A 21,171-nucleotide genomic window follows, 5' to 3' on the forward strand; every position below is an offset into this window, starting at 1 on the left:
TCTTTGTGCTTCTCCTTGGACTGGGGTTGAGGTGGGAATCCTTTCTCCCTCTTCTATGATTGTATTGCACACCCTATTTTAGTGCCTATCACATTGTAATTGTCTTTATTTTTCTTTCTTGCCCACAAGTTTCTAAGCTTCTACAGAGCAAAAGTGATATTTCACATCCCTTATCCATTCCAGTACTTGTTCACCTGGGTAATATCTGGTACATAAAAAGTGTTTCATTTAAATGTTGTGTGTAAACTTTCACATGCATGTCTGGCCTGTCTGTACATAGGGATGATTCAGTTTGATCTCATCGCCAGTACAGTAACACTTCTTGTTTGTTTTTCGTTTTGTTTTATAGTAAAAATCACGCCCTTTGCTTTTCTCTTAGCACACACATAGGCATTCATTAATTTGTAACTAGACTGATTTGCTTGGAAGACTGATTTTTTTATTCTAGTACTTGAAAAAATAAAAGCATTTGAGAACTTGTTTGTCTGGCCATTTCCTAGGAAATAGAGGTGAAGTATTTAGTGGGGAATATGAAAGCAGAGAAGACTACCTTTTCGAAGAAATGGTAATGAATTACCAAGGGAGCGAGTGCTATCTGGAAGTCGGTTGATCTGTTTTCTAGTTCTGATTCTGGGCAGGTCATTTCATCTCTTCTATGAGAGAGAGAAGGGAGAAAGGGGCCTGGTCAGACTTGGTTTTCCAGTCCTAAAGTGTGCTGTGACCTCACAGTCATGTGCAGAAAAAGGAGATGAGTACATTCTGAAAGGAAAGTGCTGCTGTTGGAAATAAAAATTTTTTAAAAAAGCTTTAAAAGGTCAGAGTTCCCCTTGGAAGGGTGTGTGTGTGTGTAAAGAAAGTATTTTCTAAGCCCTACTTAAATCAGATATTAGTATCCTTTTTATTAAAAGACTCAAAAATTTGAGGAAATTGAGCAGAAAATATAGATTGTAATTAATAACTGACATCTAACAATATTCTCACTACATCAGGTTCAAGACGTTGTTCCTATAACTAGTTATGACACTGCTGGGTCATTCCTTCTACTGGGATGTAACAATGGATCAATATATTATATAGGTAAGTGGTCAGACACTTAGTATGGTCCTATTTAGTATGATTTTTAAAATGAGAACAAGAAAATACCTTTTTTAGTTTTAAATAGATTCACTATTTATTTTAATGCTATTTAATTTTTTTTATTTTTTAGATATGCAGAAGTTCCCTTTGCGAATGAAGGATAACGATCTTCTTGTAACTGAACTTTATCATGATCCTTCAAATGATGCTATTACTGCTCTGAGCGTTTACCTCACACCCAAAACAAGTTAGTGCATAGCAAAATTATTATAAATGGTTGAAGTTCTTTTGAGAATGTATGTTTATTCGTTGGTTTATTCTAACACTGTTCTGGCCCTTTGTTTTGGTGAACCGCAGTGCTGAGGATTTCATCTCTTTTAGTCTAAAGTTTAAGTTTGGTTTTATACTGAAGTCAGACGTGACCAATAAACATAATCTGAGGTGGGAAGTTAGAACTTTTCCTCTTCTGAATTGTATTGTTAGGCCCTACTATTATAATAATAACTAAAATTATTTTTAACACTTATCTGCACATTTACCTTCCTATGACAGCTGATTTCATTTTGAAATTAAGAGCTTTATTTTTTTTTCACAACAATAACAACAACAAAAGCTTTTAGACTTTTAATCTCTATTGGAAAATGAGCTTATTTCTCTGGGAAATTTTAAATTTAAGTTTTGGAAAACCTCAGTATCCATAACTTACTGCTTTTTCAAAGGCCATTGCAATGAAATTAACAAACTAGCTCTGTAAATTATTAAGAATTTTTATATTCTAGAGTGAAAGATAAACATAAATTGGAAATTCAAAATTTATCTGTAATGAAAGGAATTCTAGGAAATATTTACATGTGGCTAGTAATATTAATAGTTTGAATATGTTACTTGTATAATCATTTCATTGAATGCATTGTAATAAATCATTATCTTCAGTATGAAAGAAAGAAAGATTCTGGTGTGCACAGATGATTTTGATTGAAATTGCAGGATTTAAACTATGTTGCTCCAGAACAGAGGTCAGCAAACCATGCTCTTTTTATTAATAGTTTTATGTATTGTCTTTGGCTGCTTTTGTGCAACTGTGGCAGAGTTGAGTGGTTGTCACAGAGACAGTGTGGCATGCAAAGTTTAAACTATTTGCTTTTTATAGAAAGTTTGGTGACCCCTGCTCTAGAATGAGATATGCTCCCCTCCTCCCCACCAACCCCCCTGCCCAGTCTAATTAAAAAGGGAGAATAAAACTTTTGTGGTGGCAGTGTCTTCTTTTAAGACACAAGAATGGAGTTGTCTTTTAAGTTTTGAGAAGTGTTTTCCATAGCATGCCCTTTCTCCTTCGATTCCAGTATTTTCAGGTGAATCAGAAAGAACAGCTATCAAAGCTAGGAGGTTCTCTGTGAAGCTTTTAAGGAATGTAGGTCACTGAACCCCATTCTGTCTTAAATATATGATGGAATCTGGGCACTTGTTTGAAAAAAAAGCCACAGATGAACCTGACATCATGAGCTAGTTTTATATAATTAGAAGAGAACAACATAGGTAAGTGTGACGTAAGCAATGTAATGAGTATATTTTTCCATAGTTAACAGTTTTGAAACTGTTGAATAGTACATGGATTACTTGATTATTCAAAGAGAAGATTCAGTATTGTGGCAGAAGTAAAACAGATGGTCATTCGAGGCTAGAAGTAATATGGAGTATTGCTTTAGGAATACTATGTTGTGTCAGTGGTGTTCTTAGCACGTCAGATTTATTCTTTAAACATTTAATGCGTACCTACTATGTCTCAGGCACTCTGTAAGGTGATATAGATTAAAAAATGATTATGATTCAGTCTCTTATCAATAAAGAGTAGAGGTAGATAGACATGGAAATAGAGAATTGGGGTGTTACAGTTGCTCTGATAGAACCTAATACATAGTACAAGGGAGAGAGTGAACAATTCTATATAGGAGTGAGTGTTAGGAAAAGATTTGTAAAGGAAATAATGAATTTGAGATGGTCAGAGAAGTCTTAAAATTTCTTTGCTGAGCTGGATTTGGGGCTGATACAAGTGCTGAATCCAGCTCTGCCTCTTCTATCACAGGGAACACTTTGCAAGGGCAGCTTTCTTTTTATTGTCTTCTATTATATCACCTTTCAATTTTTGATTTTGGTTAGGTGTCAGTGGTAACTGGATTGAGATTGCCTATGGTACGAGCTCTGGAGCAGTACGAGTAATTGTGCAGCACCCAGAGACGGTTGGGTCGGGCCCTCAGCTTTTTCAGACCTTCACAGTTCACCGAAGTCCCGTCACAAAAATCATGCTATCAGAGAAGCATCTTGTGTCAGGTAAAGTGATTTTATTAGTACTGGTAAGGAGGTCTACCTCATGTAATGTAAAACCTTGCCTTGGGTGTTATTTTTTAGACTCCTACAAATTAAAAGACTATAAAATTAGTGTTTTATGTAAGAAAAACATACCAGAAAAAGTGGTAGAAAAGTTTAATAACTGAAGAAATACTATGATTGTCTTCTAAGGTTTCTTTGATATTGTCTGGTTGTAGTATAAATAAATTTAGAAGGCATCATATCTTTTATTTACTCTCTATTTTAATATTTTGTTCTTATGGCATATTTTACTTCAGAATATTTATCATAATCCTGTTGAAGAATTTTTTATTAGAGAAATTTTTCAAGTATGAATTTAATATAAATTTGGTTGTATTTGTCTTAAGGTTTAATGCTAAAGTTAGTAGAATGTTAGTAGTCTAACATCAACTACTAATGTTAAAAATTAGTAAAATGTGTAAAGAGATGTGAAGAAAATAACATTTGTGTGTTTGTTGTTCTTCATAGTCATAGATTTTTCTAACATTTAGATACTAATTTGATACTTAAAAAATTAGTTACAGATTTTCAAGCAAAATTAGCCTGACACAAAATAAAATGATCACAAAGTAAAATTCCATCGTGAGATTCATTGTGTATGATAGATGATTTCTGAAAGTTTATGAAAAAGAATTGTCAGGTGTATCAGTAGTTTGCTTTTTTAAAACAATCTTGCATTAAATCTTTTGTAGATCAGTTCCTGCCTAACTTAAATTTTTATAAACATCATTTTCATATATCAACTTTGTTTGTATGAAGACTACCTAATATAAAAAGGTGATGCATCTTTCACTAATTAAACACCAAATGGAGCTGAAATACCTTGTCCATATATGAATGGATGGATGGATGGATGAATATGCTTTTATTGAATGTCTCATTGTTTTGGATGTAACTATGCCTTTCTGAAACAGTCTCTTTTTTAATCTTTCATAGAGCAGTACTCATCTAATATCTGCCTCACTGAGGAGTCTTTCTCACTCTGTATGGCTGGTTCCTCCTCTTTTGCCCAGTTACTAAGTATTGGATTGCCTCGGATCTCTTTCTAGATTTTCCATTCTTTGTCTGTACTTTCCCTGGTGATTTGAATATTATAATCTACATGCCAGTGACTCCCAGACTTTCCCTTCACCTGTGACCGTCCACAGAGTTCCAAACTTGTATATCCAGTGCTTGTCCTTAGTATTTGGTTGTATGTTTAATAGGCATCTCTAAATTAACCTAGATAAAATAGTACTTTTGATTTCTGTCTCAAAAACCATCTTAGTACACAATATCACTACTCATTTACCCAAGCTGAAAATCTAGGAATCACACTTGATTCTTCCCTTTTTCTCACTGCACCCGCCCTCCGCCTATGTGTAATACATCAGTAAGTCCCATTTCTTTGCTTCAACATACATCACAAGTCTGATTACTTCACTTTGTGTCCATTGCTGCCAGCCCCTTAGCTCAAATCAGCATTTCTCCCCTAGGTTACTCCATTCTTTCCCTGTTTCTGTCTTGGCTCTCTATGGTACATGTTCCACACAGCAGCCAGAAATATCTTTAGAAATGCAAACCAGGACTTCCCTGGTGGGGCAGTGGCTAAGAATCCACCTGCCAATGCAGGGGGACACGGGTTTGAGCCCTAGTCCAGAAAAGTCCCACATGCTGGGGAGCAACTAAGCCCATGTGTGCCACGGCTACTGAGCCTGCGCTCTAGAGCCCGTGAGCCACAATTACTGAAGCCTGTGTGCCTAGAGCCCATGCTCTGCAACAAGAGAAGCCACCGCAATGAGAAGCCCGCACACCACAACGAAGAGTAGCCCCTGCTCACCGCAACTAGAGAAAGCCTGCGTGCAGCAACCAAGACCTAACACAGCCAAAAATAAATAAATAAAATAAATAAATTTATTAAAAAAAGAAAAAGAAATGCAAAGCAGATCTGATTTCCAGTGGTTTCTTACTGTATATAGAATAAACAAATTAATATGGCTCTTCCTGTTCTGGATCCTGCTCACCTTTCAAATCACTTCTCCATGCCTCCCATGTCACTTCTCATTGCTCATGATACCCTAACTCATTGGCTTTTCTATTTCTTAAAATTGCCTTAGAACCTTTGCACTTGTTCTTTTCATTTGAGATGTTCTTTCTTAGATGTTTGTTTTGCTGTCTCTCCTTGACATTCAGGTCCCATTTCAAATACCTCCTCAGTGAGGCCTCCTTGGCCACCCTGTCTAAACTAGCCAGCCCTCTCTCTAACAGACGCTTTCTGCTATCAGTATCTTGATTTGTTTTCTTCACAGACGTATCACTTTGTTTCTTATTTATCATCTCTTTCCCTCTTCTAGAACATAGTAAGTTTCTACAGCAGCAGAAACTTCTGTTCTCCACCCTATTCTCAGCACTTAGCATAGTCCTTATGAATAAATGTTGTATAAAATGAGGTAATTTGGTCCTGTGAGAAAATAGACTATTTCTTTGCAAGATTGTTTTGATGTTTAAATGACAATGCCATACTCAGTAGCAGTTATTATTTTGACGGTAATGATGTTATTGTTGGATGTGATGTCAAAGAACTACATAGTTAAATTTGCATTTTAATACAAGTATTTCGTGTAGGTTTGAAATGTTAGATAATGATTAATACTAACAAAATTGTATAATTGCGTTTTTTTTGAATTTTATTTTTTATACAGCAGGTTCTTATTATCTACTTTATACATATTAGTGTATATATGTCAATCCCAATCCATAATTGCATTTTTGAGTCAGCTAGAAGTATTTGTTATTTTTCTGAATCCTAGTAAGCTTAATAATGAAATTAGGAAATTATTTCCCATGAAGCTGATTCAGTAGCCTAGAAGTAAATGTCTTCTTTTTCACCAGAAAACTGGCATCCTGAGAATTGAGAATTTTGTTGTATAAGTAACATATGTACACTTTTTATTCTTATTGCTGTTTGCCAAAATTAAATTTCTAAAGTTTTGTTTAAAATATGCAACTGTGACATTTTATCCAGTAGGAAATGTTGTGTGCATATAAGAAATTTTGGATACTTTCCTAGTAGATACTGATGAGTTCATAATAAATGGCAAATTAATACATTTTTTATTAAGGCATGCCACAAACGTACAGTTCTTGCATTAATGATATCATTTTTTTGGTTTATATTTTTTAGCAGAGTATCTATTCAGACAGAAAAAACAACAGAAATAGATTACTTGTTAGGAGATAATCTCAATATATACCCACTTAATATTACTGTGAAAAAATACAGCTAATTGGAATATGTTTCTTAAATGCAGACTCATATAAAAATAATTCTCAGCTTTAGTATTGAAATCTTAATTTTTCTTGATGTAACTGTGAATGAGCAATAAATAACTGGTTCCTATAAGATTTTGACAAATGTTATTTGTGCCAGTAAATTCTCAGTAGCTCCTGATCTTGGTTGTTTAGTATTGGAGTAGCGTAAGCAGAAACAATTTATATGGTTGGAAAAAATAAACTAGGCAACTTGTTTACAATGGAGTTTAGCCACAGAACAGAAAAATATTCAGCATCTTCTCTCTTACATACACTTTTTTTTTTTTAGCCTTCTCTAAATTCATACCCTACAGGCTACTTTCATGAGGATCCATAGATTTTACTTATATACCTTATATTTGCAGCAAGGTAAACCATATTCAGTTATCTCATTTTTGTTGGCTAGGTACAAATTAAGTGTAATTTTAAGGTAAGTAATCTGTTTGCCACTCAAAATGTGCTACGATCTGTTTACTGTAAATTATAGTGAAAAAAGTTAAAATATGTTTATAAAAGTGATTTTGTTGGTGCTCTCATAATCTATTTTTTTTTTTTTTTTTTTTTTTATAATCTATATTTAACAACTGTTGTATGCTCTCTTTCTCTCCTAGTCTGTGCAGATAATAATCATGTCCGGACATGGACGGTAACACGATTCAGAGGAATGATCTCTACTCAGCCGGGTTCTACTCCTCTAGCATCGTTCAAGATACTGTCCCTGGAGGAGACAGAAAGCCATGGAAGCTATTCCTCTGGAAATGACATAGGTGGGCTAGATCTTTCGGGGGGACATTTTCAAGTACTGTGTAGGCAATGCCGAAGAAGTATATTATCTGTAATAGAAACCTAAAAAGGAGTTTTCAATATAAATTTTTCATTTCACTTTGAAACTCATTTAAAACAGAAGTTTAATGTTTTTCTGATTAAGTTCTATAAAGTCACAAAATATACAATTTTTTTGACTTTATGAAGGTACAAAAGTGATACACATTTAATAGAAACAGTTCTTTGAATTTTGAATTTTGAACTTTTCCTGGGCTAGGGATATGTGGTACCATATTCTCTTGTGATGTCGGGCAGCAGCAGCAGGCCAAAGTTCCCAGTCAGCCGCGTGACCACAAGGGTAAACAAGTGATGTGCTTAGAATCAGTCTGTACCCACATAGCCATTCTCTTTTTCACTTTCAGTATTCAATAAATTACATGAGATATTCAATACTTTATTATAAAATGGACTCCATATTAGATGATTTTGCCCAACTGTAAGCTAATGTGAGTGTTCTGAGCACACTTAAGGTAGGCTAGGCTAAGCTATGATGTTTGGTAGCTTAGGTGTACTAAATGCATTTTTGACTTAGGATATTTTCAATTTAGGAATAATTTATCGGGACATAACCCCATCATAAGTTGAGGAAAATCTGTATTATAGCATCATTTTTCATTGTTTAAAAAGTTGAGGACTTCGTGGTGGCGCAATGGTTAAGAATCTGCCTGCCAATGCAGGGGACATGGGTTCGAGCCCTGTTCTGGGAAGATCCCACATGCCGCAGAGCAACTAAGCCTGTGCACCATAACTACTGAGCCTGTGCTCCAGAACCTGCGAGCCACAACTACTGAGCCCACGTGCCACAACTACTGAAGCCCACAGGCCTAGAGGCTGTGCTCTGCCACAACAGAAGCCACCGCAATGAGAAGAAGCCTGCACACCGCAACGAAGAGTAGCCCCCGCTCGCCTCAACTAGAGGAAGCCTGCGCACAGCAATGAAGACCCAATGCAGCCAAAAATAAATAAATAAATAAAAGTTGAGATCACATTTTTTATCTTACTAGCATTTCCTAATTTAAGTGATACTATCTCCAAATGCTAACCACTTTTGTTTATAATTAAAAGCCATGATGGCTGTACACATTTGAAACTTGAAATACTCTTTTCCTTCATTGCTAATAATTAACCTGAAAATAGCTTTGAAGCTGGAAAAGGGCTGGTGTTCTTACATACTGAGAGTGGTTTTGATGGCATCCATTAGGAAACAGTGTAGGATGTCTCTACTGATTTCAGCAAAGGGTATATATAAAGTTAGTTAAAGTTAGTTATAACAAATCAATTTCTCCCTACACCATACATACACACAAACAGTCTTCATGGAGATAGATCATTTTCCTCAAGAATCCATTTGGAAGAACTAATGCACCTTGTAGATCATCTTGTATAAGCAGAAATTATAGCACTGATGGAAAACAAGGAGTGCATCAGAATTGTAATGTATGAAACTATTAAATGTATGTCCATCGGGATATTTGCTCCCACAGTAAAGATTTCAAAATAGTTATCTTTAAAAAATGTAAGCTTCTGAAGAGAATTGTAGTACCACAGTCTTAGTATTTTTAGAAAGAGAACTGCTCAGTGTTGTCACTTTTATCAATTGCTGTGTGATCCCAGTTCCCAGTGTGATGATAGGCACTGAAAGTTTTATTTCGACAACAATTTTTTTCCAGCTTTATTGAGATATAATTGACATATAACATTGTGTAAGTTAAAGGTGTAGCATCAACCGATATTGAGTACTTTTGCTCCAGGCATTAGAAATCTAAAAAATTGCAGTGAACATCAGCTTACACTATAGTGAGCGGTGGGAATAAAAAGCAAACGATTGTATTTTGCACACTGCTCAAGTGCATGGGATGGAAAGCCCCCAGGAGAGAGTGCTAGTCTGTGTGCTAGGTGTTGTAACATACACTCACATGTAATCTTTTTGACAATTTTATGAGGTAGATATTATCCCCACTTAACTTTGACAGAAACCAATGTTCAGGCAGAGCACTTCACAGAGGTCTTAATGTTTGAACTGAGAGAGGCGGCGGGGGGTGATGGTAGGAGTTTGAACTGAGATGTGAAGGTGTGGAAGGTTCTAGGACAGGGACATTCCCGGAAGGGAAAACAGCATGTTAAAAGGATAGAGGCCAATAGAACCTGGCAGGTTTTGCAAATGTCAAGAACATCATTAATTGTTGGTATGTAGCTGAGAATAGTAGGACATGAGACTAGGTAGATAGGCAGGTGTCAGATCAGGGAGCACATGTGTAATGTGAATAAAATATTTAGAAGCAGCCCTGTAAATTACTTAAGACAGTCATGTAAAATGTTTAAAAGGGCCAGGGAGATGTTTTTTCTTTTCTGTTCATAGTTTTGTTTAAAAAAAATATCCTAAGAGGTAGACATGTAGACTAGTGGAACAGAATAGAAAGTCCAGTGTCAGTGGGGGTGGTAGGGGCGGAGTCTAGATGGTAAAGGGTAATGGAGTAACAGATACTGGAAACAACTGTGAAAGAAAGAAGAAATGGAGCTAGTTAGAAGGTGAGGACATTCAAAGGTCATATTTTTGAGTCCTCTTCCTTTCTCCCCCATTGAAGATAACAGAGATGTAAGGATTTTTTTTGTGTTCTCTGAAGGAAAGGTGCTAATTTGGGCAAAAGTGTTGGGGAAACTATAAGAGGGGAGGTATGGATAATTACTTAAGGTATGAAGTTATGTGAGAATCTCACATCAGTAATAAAGTTTGAGGGGGAGGGAAGATATAGTCCCGTAATCCTCTTTCCTAGTTGTTTCACCCGTCATCAATATTTTGACTTTGTTTATGGGTTATTGAGTGAGGACTGTCTTTTCATTTCAATAGAATTAGACTTCAGAGAGTTGTGCAGGAATTGGGCAACTGCATAGCTTAGTGAAAGCCAGACAGCTTGGGTTTGGATTCCAGTTGCATCAAGTAGAACCTAAGAGATCTTTGGTTAACTAACCTGTTGGTACCTTACTTTTCTCGTTTGTACAGTGGAGATGATAGTAGTGCATCCTTTATGTGGTTGTTATGATGATTAAAATGAGTGATTTGTAAAGCATGTACTGTGGTACATAGTAAGCATAAGTATTTGCTAACTAATAAGGGCGTTATTCTGTTTATTAATTAGGTATGATTCAATAAGATAACTTGGGATATACTATCTTTAAAAAATGTGTTGTACATCACATACTTTCTGCGAATGATGAGTTGATATTTAGCTATTGAGTATCATGGGAAAAGAATTATTAAAATTTTATGTGTAAGTTTTGCATAAAAACACTTTATATTGTTCACATTCTTTCTAAAACATGTGAGCCATTTTCCTACCTTGCCAAGTGCAATAAAGTAAAAATAATTGAATTTACCTTTTAGATTGAAATCCTTGAAGGGTACAACAGGCTCTGATAAATTAAATTCTATTTAATGAAGTTGTACTTTATTTTTTAAGATTTTGCATGTTAAGCTTTCAAAAAAAGTAACATCAATACATAAAGTAACTTCATTTATACATCGCTTTCTTGAAGTGATAAGAAACTGAGCATACTCTGAAAGATAGTAAGTGTAGAGCTTATATTTTAACAGGTCTCCTTCTAGTACTCTTAATGTATAGTCTCAAGCAAATTATTGCCTTCAGTTTTTACAGCCTTAGTGCATAAAATATAATTTTGAAATGTTATATATATATTTTTTTGAATTTTGTTTTATTTTTTTTATACAGCAGGTTCTTTTTTTTTTTAAGATCTTTATTGGAGTATAATTGCTTTACAGTGGTTTGTTAGTTTCTGCTTTATAACAAAGTGAATCAGCTATACATATACATATAACCCCGTATCTCTTCCCTCTTGGGTCTCCCTCCCTCCCACCCTCCCTATCCCACCCCACTAGGTGGTCAAAAAGCACCGAGCTGATCTCCCTGTGCTATGCGGCTGCTTCCCACTAGCTATCGATTTTACGTTTGGTAGTGTATAAATGTCCATGCCACTCTCTCACTTTGTCCCAGCTTACCCTTCCCCCTCCCCATGTCCTCAAGTCCATTCTGTAGTAGGTCTGCGTCTTTATTCCTGTCCTGCCCCTAGGTTCTTCATAACCATTTTTTTTTTGTTTTTTAGATTCCATATATATGTGTTAGCATACGGTATTTGTTTTTCTCTTTCTGACTTACTTCACTCTGTATGACAGACTCTAGGTCCATCCACCTCACTACAAATAACTCAATTTCGTTTCTTTTTATGGCTGAGTAATATTCCATTGTGTATATGTGCCACATCTTCTTTATCCATTCATCTGTCGATGGACACTTAGGTTGTTTCCATGTCCTCGCTATTGTAAATAGTGCTGCAGTGAACATTGTGGTACATGTCTCTTTTTGAATTATGGTTTTCTCAGGGTATATGCCCAGTAGTGGGATTGCTGGGTCATATGGTAATTCTATTTTTAGTTTTTTAAGGAACCTCCATACTGTTCTCCATAGTGGCTTATCAGTTTACGTTCCCACCAACAGTGCAAGAGGGTTCCCTTTTCTCCACACCCTCTCCAGCATTTGTTGTTTGTAGATTTTCTGATGATCCCCATTCTAACTGGTGTGAGGTGATACCTCATTGTAGTTTTGATTTGCATTTCTCTAATAATTAGTGATGTTGAGCAGCTTTTCATGGGCTTCTTGGCCATCTGTATGTCTCCTTTGGAGAAATGTCTATTTAGGTGTTCTGCCCATTTTTGGATTGGGTTGTGTTTTTTTTTTTAATATTGAGCTGCATGAGCTGTTTATATATTTTGGAGATTAATCCTTTGTCCGTTGATTCGTTTGCAAATGTTTTCTCCCATTCTGAGGGTTGTCTTTTCGTCTTGTTTGTAGTTTCCTTTGCTGTGCAGCAGCTTTTGTTTCATTAGATCCCACTTGTTTATTTTTTTTTAATTTTCATTACTCTAGGGGGTGGATCAAAAAAGATCTTGCTGTGATTTATGTCAAAGAGTGTTCTTCCTATGTTTTCCTCTAAGAGTTTTATAGTGTCCGGTCTTACATTTAGGCCTCTAATCCATTTTGAGCTTATTTTTTAAAAAAATTTCTGATGCAAGATGAACTACTTGTAGTGTTGCATTTTGTGTCTGATTTTGACATGGAATGCAATGCCACATTGACAGGCATGAAGAATTCTTTTTTTTTTCAAAATTAATGTTCCTTTTTTTAAATGAAACCAGTTAAATTTTAATTAACTTTTGACATTTTGTTTTCTGACCCAAGGGCCTTTTGGAGAGCGAGATGATCAACAGGTGTTTATCCAGAAAGTTGTTCCCATCACTAACAAATTGTTTGTAAGACTCTCATCTACTGGGAAGAGGTAACACTTTACTGTAAAGATATTATATTCAGAAGTCACATTTGTCTTGCAAAACATGTTAAGTCATTTGACACTGATAAAAGAGTGGTATCAGAAACAGATCTTTGAGAGAGAAGTCTATTGTTTAGCTTGTGGTTGTTTTAACTTAAAATTAAGACAGTATACTTAGTGCTTATTCTCTAGAATCTACTTATGATTTTCACTAATGCTGTGGACATTTAGGAGGGACTAGTGATATTGATAGTAGAACAGATACACAGTGAATTGGATGGTAGACAAGTTAAATTCTAATTCTGGCACTTCCTCTTACTAGCTATGTAAATTCAACTTAACTTCCTTTGTTTCTGTGAGCCTCAGTTTCTTTTAAAGTTTAACTACCTTGCCAAGATTTCACTGAGTGAAAACATGCAAAATACCTTGCATAGTCCCTGACTATAATTGATGCTCAATAGGACTTAGTTTCCTCTTTTCCATTTGACTAAAATTTTACTTCTCTTAAAATTATTATTTACAGCCTCAAACATATTGCACTATAACATTTCTCCTCTTTAAAAGCAAAATTTTTTGCATGTCAAGAAAGTGAAAAAAAATTCCTATTAGTAGTTATTAAGTAGGTTACAAATTTTTATATTAATGTTACTAATGCTAGTGATATTTTAAATAATTTCTCTATTATCCTTTCTTCAGCATGTGATCGCTAATTTCTTAATATTTTAATGATAAAGTCTTTGAGATGATAAATTTTCTTTCCATCAAAGTTCATTGCATGTAGTCCTCAGCGATTGTTAAATGAATTGATTCCAGAACATGATTTTTGTGTTCTAAACTTTTTTTTTTTTTTTTTTTTTTAAGAAAATGTATTAGGAACCTACAGTGTAGTTAGAGGCCAAATTTTTATCTGGAGAAATGCGTCACTGCGCTTTAGTGTTGGTGTATGTGTTAGGTGAAGAAGCTGCCAAATGGTTTAAAGCTGCTGTTATAACAGCGTTCTCTAACAATGTAGTCTTTCATATTCTTCTTCAGTGCTCATGTCCTCTCCAGTGTTGTTCCCTAAGTATTGTTCTGTCACTTCAAACAATAGCAGAGTGTTGTAATCAACTACAATTTCTGCATGATAAAACAAGTTTTATAGTTTTTAAGTTTATGATTCCAGAGGAAAAGCTATAGTTGTAAAGATAATAAGCCAAGGAACCAGGTTGGAAATGTTTTTTTCTCTCATTTAAAATCCAGGCCCTTAGGCTTTATTCCCCTCCCCTCCAAAAAAAAAACTAATTGTACAAATTACTTTGTAATATTAAATAGGAAATCAGCCCCTTATGAAGTTAATGTGAAGCAAAGCTTTTTGCTTAAAGACAGTTCAGGTTCTTATGAAAGGGCTTTTATAAGTAGGCAGGGAAAAAAACTTGTAAAAACTTTTAAAGAAGAAGTAATTCTAAGGAATCTATCCCATAGGAAAAATTAAAAGAGCCAAATCATATTCATATGTTTGTTTTCATGTACTTAGGCTTGTTTTAATTGTTTTTTTAATTTTATTGAAGTATGGTTGATTTCCAATGTATTTATTTCTGCTGTACAGCAATGTGATTTGGTTTTATATATATATATATATATATACACACACACACACACACACACACACACACACACACACACACACACATATTCTTTTCCACTATGGTTTGTCACAGGATACTGAATATATTTCCCTGTGCTATACAGTGGGACCTTGTTTATCCATCCTATATATAATCGTTTGCATCTGCTAATCCCAAACTCCCAATCCATCCCTCCTCTCCCTTGGCAACCACAAGTCTGTTCTCTATGTCTGTGAGTCTATTTCTAGTTCATAAATAATTTCATTTGTGTCATATTTTAGATTCCACATAAAAGTGATATATGATATTTGTCTTTGACTGACTTCACTTAGTATGATAATCTCTAAGTCCATCCATGTTGGTACAAATGGCATTATTTCATTCTTTTTTATGGCTGAGTAGTATTCCATTGAAAACAGGTATCTTCTTTATCCATTCAACTGTTGATGGACAATTTCGGTTGTTTCCATGTCTTGGCTATTGTGAATAGTGATGCTGTGAAATAGAGGTGCGTGTATCTTTTCGAATTAGAGTTTTGTCTGGATATATGCCCAGGAGTAGGATTGCTGGATCATATGGCAACTCTGTTTTTAGTTTAAGGAACCTCCATGCTGTTCTCCATAGTGGCTGTACCAATTTACATTCCCGCCAGCAGTGTAGGAGGGTTCCCTTTTTGGTCTTCTGCCCATTTTTTGATTGGGTTGTCTTTTTGTATTAAGTTGTATGAGCTGTTTGTATATTTTGGAAATTAAGCCCTTTTTGGTTGCATCATTTGCAAATGTTTTCTCCCAGTCTGTAGGTTGTGTTTTCATTTTGCTTATGGTTTCCTTTGTTGTACTAAGGCTTGTAAGTTTGATTAGATCCCATTAATTTATTTTTGCTTTTATTTCTATTGCCTTGGGAGACTGACCTCAGAAAACACTGGTACGAATTATGCTAGAGAATGCTTAGCCTATGTTCTCTTCTAGGAATGTGATGGTATCATGTCTTATTTTTAGGTCTTTAAGCCATTTTGAGTTTATTTTTGTGTATGATGTGAGGGTGTGTTTTACCATCATTGATTTGCATGGGGCTGTCCAACTGTTTTCTTAATTATTATTTACAGTGAGACATCTTTATCCAGGACTTACCCCCTGCAGGTGGATACCACAATCCCCCAATACTCGTCCAACTGTTTTCTTAATTATTATTTACAGTGAGACATCTTTATCCAGGACTTCCCCCCCTGCAGGTGGCTATCACAATCCCCTGATACTTAAGTCCCTCATATAAACTGGTGTAGTACAGTCAGCCCTCTGTGTCTGTGGGTTCCACATCATGGAGGGCTGACTGTAGTTTTAAACAGAAACAGGAATCTAGATTTTTAAAAATATTTTGTCAATTCACAGATATTATTGAAAAATAATTAACTACATTAACAAAAATAGAAAAGTGATCTTGATAAACACAGAAAAAACATTTGACAGTTCAGCAACCATTTATGATTTTTAAAAAAGAATCCTAGCACTTAATAAAGGGCAAATTCATTAATCTGATAAATAATATCTGCAAAAGTAATTGTAGCAAACCTCATACTCAGTGGTGAAATACTAAAAGCTTTCGCCTTGAGATTGGGAATGAGACCAGGATGGGCTCTGTCACTTGCTATATGTGGGCATTGCAGGAATTAACTCCCCCCTTACCCTGCACCATCCTTTTCCCTGCCTGCTAGGAAGCTCAGCTAAGCTTCATATTCTGTACCTATGTTTCTCACATTAATATGAGCTGTATTTCCTCTTCCTCCTTTATTTTCGGACCTTGCATTTGCCTGGCACTAATTGTTAATAACTTTTTTTTTTTTTTTAATAAGCCTCCTCAACTTTGTTTTGAAGTAGGCTGGGATAAATGTTTCAATCAAGTACAATTCTGTTAACCCTTCTATGGCTTTGGGACATCATTTACTGACATTATTTCTTGGTCTCCTCATTTGTCAAATGTGGATAATTGTTCTTTGTCAGGTTCTTTTATTAAAAAAGTCAATGAAGATAGCTATAAAAATGCTTTGAAAAAGTTGAGTATTAATATATTGGAGAATACAAGGCTTGAATTTTATTCCTGTTGACTTTCTTTGACTCCTTTAAATCTGTTTTATATATGTGGAAGAGTCAACTGTAACTTTGCAAACAGACAATTAATTAAAAAATCTGAATTATAAAATGTAATTTGTTCCTCATGGTTTACAACTGTACAATATCTTTTGCAGAATCTGTGAGATCCAAGCTGTTGACTGTACTACAATATCCTCATTTACAGTGAGAGAATGTGAGGGCTCCAGTAGGATGGGCTCAAGGCCAAGGCGCTACTTGTTCACAGGCCACACAAACGGCAGCATTCAGATGTGGGATCTGACCACTGCCATGGATATGGTTAACAAAAGTGAGGATAAGGGTAGGTTCCATATGGAAAGGTGTTTGGCACAGGGTAGGCTTTTGACATAAGTGATTGATTATAGTGATATATGTTTTCCTAAGATGTAGGTGGTCCGACTGAAGAGGAGCTACTCAAATTACTGGATCAGTGTGATCTGAGCACATCTCGCTGCGCTACTCCTAACATCAGTCCAGCAACTTCTGTGGTTCAGCATAGCCGTCTTCGTGAATCAAATTCTAGGTAGGTTAAAGAGCTGAATTGATTGCTTTGGGAAAATTGGCTGAGCTATTGTAATCACATAGTTCTTTAAAGCCAAATTTTTCAAAGTACATTTTAAATTCATACTTTATGTTGCTATTCAATTTTTTAATTTTTTTTTTACTAAATTTCTCATCTATATGCATAAGTTTCTTTTCATAAAAAACATTTTTTGCCCTTTATTTTGTGACTTGCTGCCAATTTGGATGCCTATTATGTGATCAAGAATTCATTCAAAGGAAATTAGAAAAATCACATGTCCCCTTAGATGGTATGTGGAACTGGTGTTCCTATTGCCTAGGGACATATTAATAAAAATGATTACATTATCTTGTCTAATCTTACTTTGTCATTGTATTAAAAGTACATAATGCCTTAGTATATTGTTTTAGTTAACCATATTTTTAAAAAATTCCAAAATCTGAATTAAGGGCCAAATACTGGAACTGTGTTGGTTCCACATTGGTTTTAAAGGTGTTTTCCCCAGCTTTTTTCAGCTATTCAAAAATCTAGCTTCATTGCGAATATATATGTGTGGTGTATTGTTTGCATTGTTAATTTTGTACACACACATACAGTATATAGTGTGCTTAAAATACATTTTTATATATATAAATAAGGATATAGTATTCATTATAAAATTTATGTTTTAACTGGTAGTTTAATTAATGAGATGTGCCCCTGAAAAATCCCAGAAAGAAATGTGAGCTGTAATTATTAACTGTATTTCAGTCTTCAGCTCCAGCACCATGAAACCATCCACGAAGCAGCTACTTATGGTTCCATGAGGCCTTACAGAGAAAGTCCCTTGTTAGCAAGAGCAAGGAGGACTGAGAGCTTTCACAGTTACAGGGACTTCCAGACTGTGAACTTGAACAGAAATGTAGAAAGAGCTGTCCCTGAAAATGGTAACTTGGGTCCAATACAAGCTGAAGTGAAGCGGGCAACAGGGGAATGTAATGTGTATGAGAGAAAGTCTCCTGGAACAGAAGTTAAAAGTTTGAGAGAATCAGATAGTGGAGTGGAGGTGCATAAAATAGCTGAAGGTTTTCTAGAACCCAAGAAAAAGTCATCAGAAGATGAAAATGAAAATAAAGTGGAGTTACGGAAGAAAGGAGGATTTGAAGGAGGAGGATTCCTTGGAAGAAAGAAAGTCCCCCACCTGGCATCATCACCAAGTACCTCTGATGGAGGAACTGACTCACCTGGTACTGCATCCCCATCTCCTACGAAGACTACTCCGTCTCCTCGGCACAAAAAAAGTGATTCTTCAGGTCAAGAGTACAGCTTGTGAAAACTCAGAAAATGAGTAGTTTCATTAATTTAGATAAGAGTTAAACTTTACTGGATTTCAATACATTAGCTTTTACACCAAAACTTTACAAATTAAGATTGGACGTCATTCAGTATCTTTTTGACAGAATTACCTGGGGTAAGGAGATAAAATAACCATATCATCATCTCTTCAGATCTTTTGGAAATTTTTTTTGGTTTTACAGGCACATTTACTAGATTGTTTGTAAAGCAGGAGTCTATTTCAATGTTTACTCTGTGGATTTTGGAAGCATAGTACCATGTCTTAATAGGATGGTGCCCATATAGATGAGCATCCCCTTAGAGTGTGGGAACCAACAGACTGCATTCCTAATGTTGATTATGCCTGAGGTTTGTCTTGCAATGTTATATTAAGCAAATTACAAATTCTCTTTGGAGCTTAGTCTCCCAACCCTTATTGTGATTGCAAAGTGGTTTACCAGGTATTTAATGAGGTGCTATGTTTGTGAAAAAATATGTAATTCAAAAACACTATTGAATACCAGATTACTCTGTGTAGTAGGAAGTCCTTTAGGATAATTTTATTTTAATTGTGGTCATTTTCTGATTCTCATTGTTGGAGTGAGTTCTTAAATCTTAGCAAGCATCACCAATATTAAATATTAAATTGGTCAAAAGTCAATTTAAACTTTCTTTAAAGTTGGAGCAATTGTCTGTGTTTGAACAGATGAAATAAAAATAAATAATAAAGACAGCTTTGAGTGCCCACAAAGGAAAACTGTACCCGTTGCTAGTCTGCCTTGTTTTAGGAGCCACCATATTTTTTTTTCCTGTGTTAATAATCAAGATAATTAATTAGAATGTGGCCATTTTGTTACGCTTGAGACTGCAGTTCTGAATTTTTTGGTTAAAGGTTTTGGCTGCTGTAGAAATATTTTAAATATATTTTGAATTTGAATTTTATAAGAACAAAAAAATTTTTGTATTTTTTTTTCCATTTAATTGGAATGATTTCCAAGTTTCTGCAAATAAGGTAATTGTAAATTTAAAGCATTAAGCATTTATTGGTGAATAATGTATATATTCCCATTCTGAGAAATATAAGTGGATCAAGTCAAAATAAATTCTTTAAAGAAGAAGAAGTTTACTATATTGCCAGTGGTTTCACAGCCATTCTCTTGTATTTATTTGTCAAGTCAAATAAAAGTGATTGATTAAGACTGTGTTTGTTTTCAGTTAGTTATTTAAGGAACAGTTATCCTGTTTAAAGTGCACCTACCATGAGTTTGTTCATGTGTCTTTCTTTGCTTTTTCCCATAATAAAAAAGGGGAAGGGGAGCAGAACCAATTTATATGTATGAAAACTAACGTGTATTTATTAATTACCAATGAATGAGGGGAAATATTGTTTGTTAGGCAAAGCATAATTTCATTATTACTAAGGATTGTAATTATCTCTTTCTTACACCCTTCTTATTATCATACTCATGTAAAAGTTGGGTGGGCAAGTAAGAAAACTTCTTTACAAATTGAGTGTTGTTTACCCAATCTTTTCCTAGAGTAAAAGGCCACTGGAAGTTTTTTTTAAAGAATTATTATATAGTAAAATCTCATAAAAAGGCAATTCACTATACCATTATTCTGTACTATAGTTGCATTATACTACAAATCTTTTCTCTTTCACTTACTTAACAAGAGCTTGAACCTTGATGTTATAGCAGGAATTTGAGTCTACTCTGGCACTTAACTTGTAACCTTGAGCAGATTATAATGAAAAAACTTAGGCATAGCAGGGATAATTACCTTATTAGAGTTTTTGAGACTGAAAGGGGAAAAAAACCCTCTGCAGCCACCTGCACGCTGCAACCTCCTCTCTTCCTCACCTGTGCTGTGTGAACTTCTTCTTTCACTTCTTCTTAGGAGAACAGGAACATCTTTAACACTGTCCATCATTGTAAGGAAGAATAGGAAGATTTTAGAAAAAAGGCCATGTGAGGACTCACTCAGAAGATGGCCACCTACAAGAGCGCTCTCACCAGAAACCAACCCTGGCAGCACCTTGATTTCAGACTTACAGCCTCCAGAACTGTGAACAGAGATTTTTCAGACAGGATGGTGGAGTTTTGGAGGACCTTGAGCTCACCCTCCTCTCATGGGCACACCAAAATCACAACTAACTGCTGAAAAACCATCAGTAAAAAAGACTAGAATCTCCCCCCAACCCCCCCCAAAATTCTACATCCAAAGACATAAAGAAGAAATCATGAGACAGTAGGAGGGGTGCACTCACTCACAATATAATCAAATCCCATACCACCCAGGTGGACAACCCACAAACTGGAGAATAATTATATCACAGAACTTCTCCTGCAGGAGTGAGAGCTCTGAGCCCCACGCCAGGCTCCCCAGCCTAGGGGTCAGTCATTGGTAGGAGGAGCCTCTAGAGCATTTGCCTTTGAAGGCCTGTGGGGCTTGATTGCAGGAGCTCCACAGGACTGGGGGAAATAGGCACTCCACTCTTAGAGGGTGCATACAAGGTCCCACACTCACCAGGTCCCAGGACAAAAGCCGTGAGTCCATAGGAACCTGGGCCAGACCTACCTGCTAGTCTTGGAGCATCTCCTGGGGAGGCAGGGGCAGCTGTGGCTCTTGGGGTCATAAAAGCTGGTGGCAGATGTGGGGACCTATGTGAACTCTGGATGGAGTCAGACATTTTGAGTCCTTG

At 35.6% G+C, this 21,171-nt stretch overlaps 1 protein-coding gene across 2 annotated transcripts in view; it reads left to right on the forward strand.

Annotated features, from left to right (window-relative positions):
* KCTD3 (potassium channel tetramerization domain containing 3) overlaps window positions 1-19,597 on the forward strand; it is a 62,887-nt gene extending 43,290 nt beyond the window's left edge. Inside the window, exons 11-18 of one of the 2 annotated variants that reach the window (XM_061185301.1) lie at window positions 990-1,077; window positions 1,208-1,324; window positions 3,235-3,405; window positions 7,347-7,502; window positions 12,813-12,909; window positions 16,747-16,931; window positions 17,015-17,153; window positions 17,904-19,597. In XM_061185301.1, coding sequence (XP_061041284.1) covers window positions 990-1,077; window positions 1,208-1,324; window positions 3,235-3,405; window positions 7,347-7,502; window positions 12,813-12,909; window positions 16,747-16,931; window positions 17,015-17,153; window positions 17,904-18,465 — 1,515 coding nt within the window. In that variant the 3' untranslated portion in view covers window positions 18,466-19,597. Of the gene's footprint in view, window positions 1-989; window positions 1,078-1,207; window positions 1,325-3,234; window positions 3,406-7,346; window positions 7,503-12,812; window positions 12,910-16,746; window positions 16,932-16,995; window positions 17,154-17,903 lie in introns of those variants that run through there. The other variant, XM_061185302.1, reaches the window with a different exon arrangement.
* The last annotated feature ends 1,574 nt before the right edge of the window (window positions 19,598-21,171 follow it).

Source organism: Eubalaena glacialis, chromosome 3, assembly GCF_028564815.1.
Source record: "Eubalaena glacialis isolate mEubGla1 chromosome 3, mEubGla1.1.hap2.+ XY, whole genome shotgun sequence".
In the NCBI taxonomy this organism is placed as follows: domain Eukaryota; kingdom Metazoa; phylum Chordata; class Mammalia; order Artiodactyla; family Balaenidae; genus Eubalaena; species Eubalaena glacialis.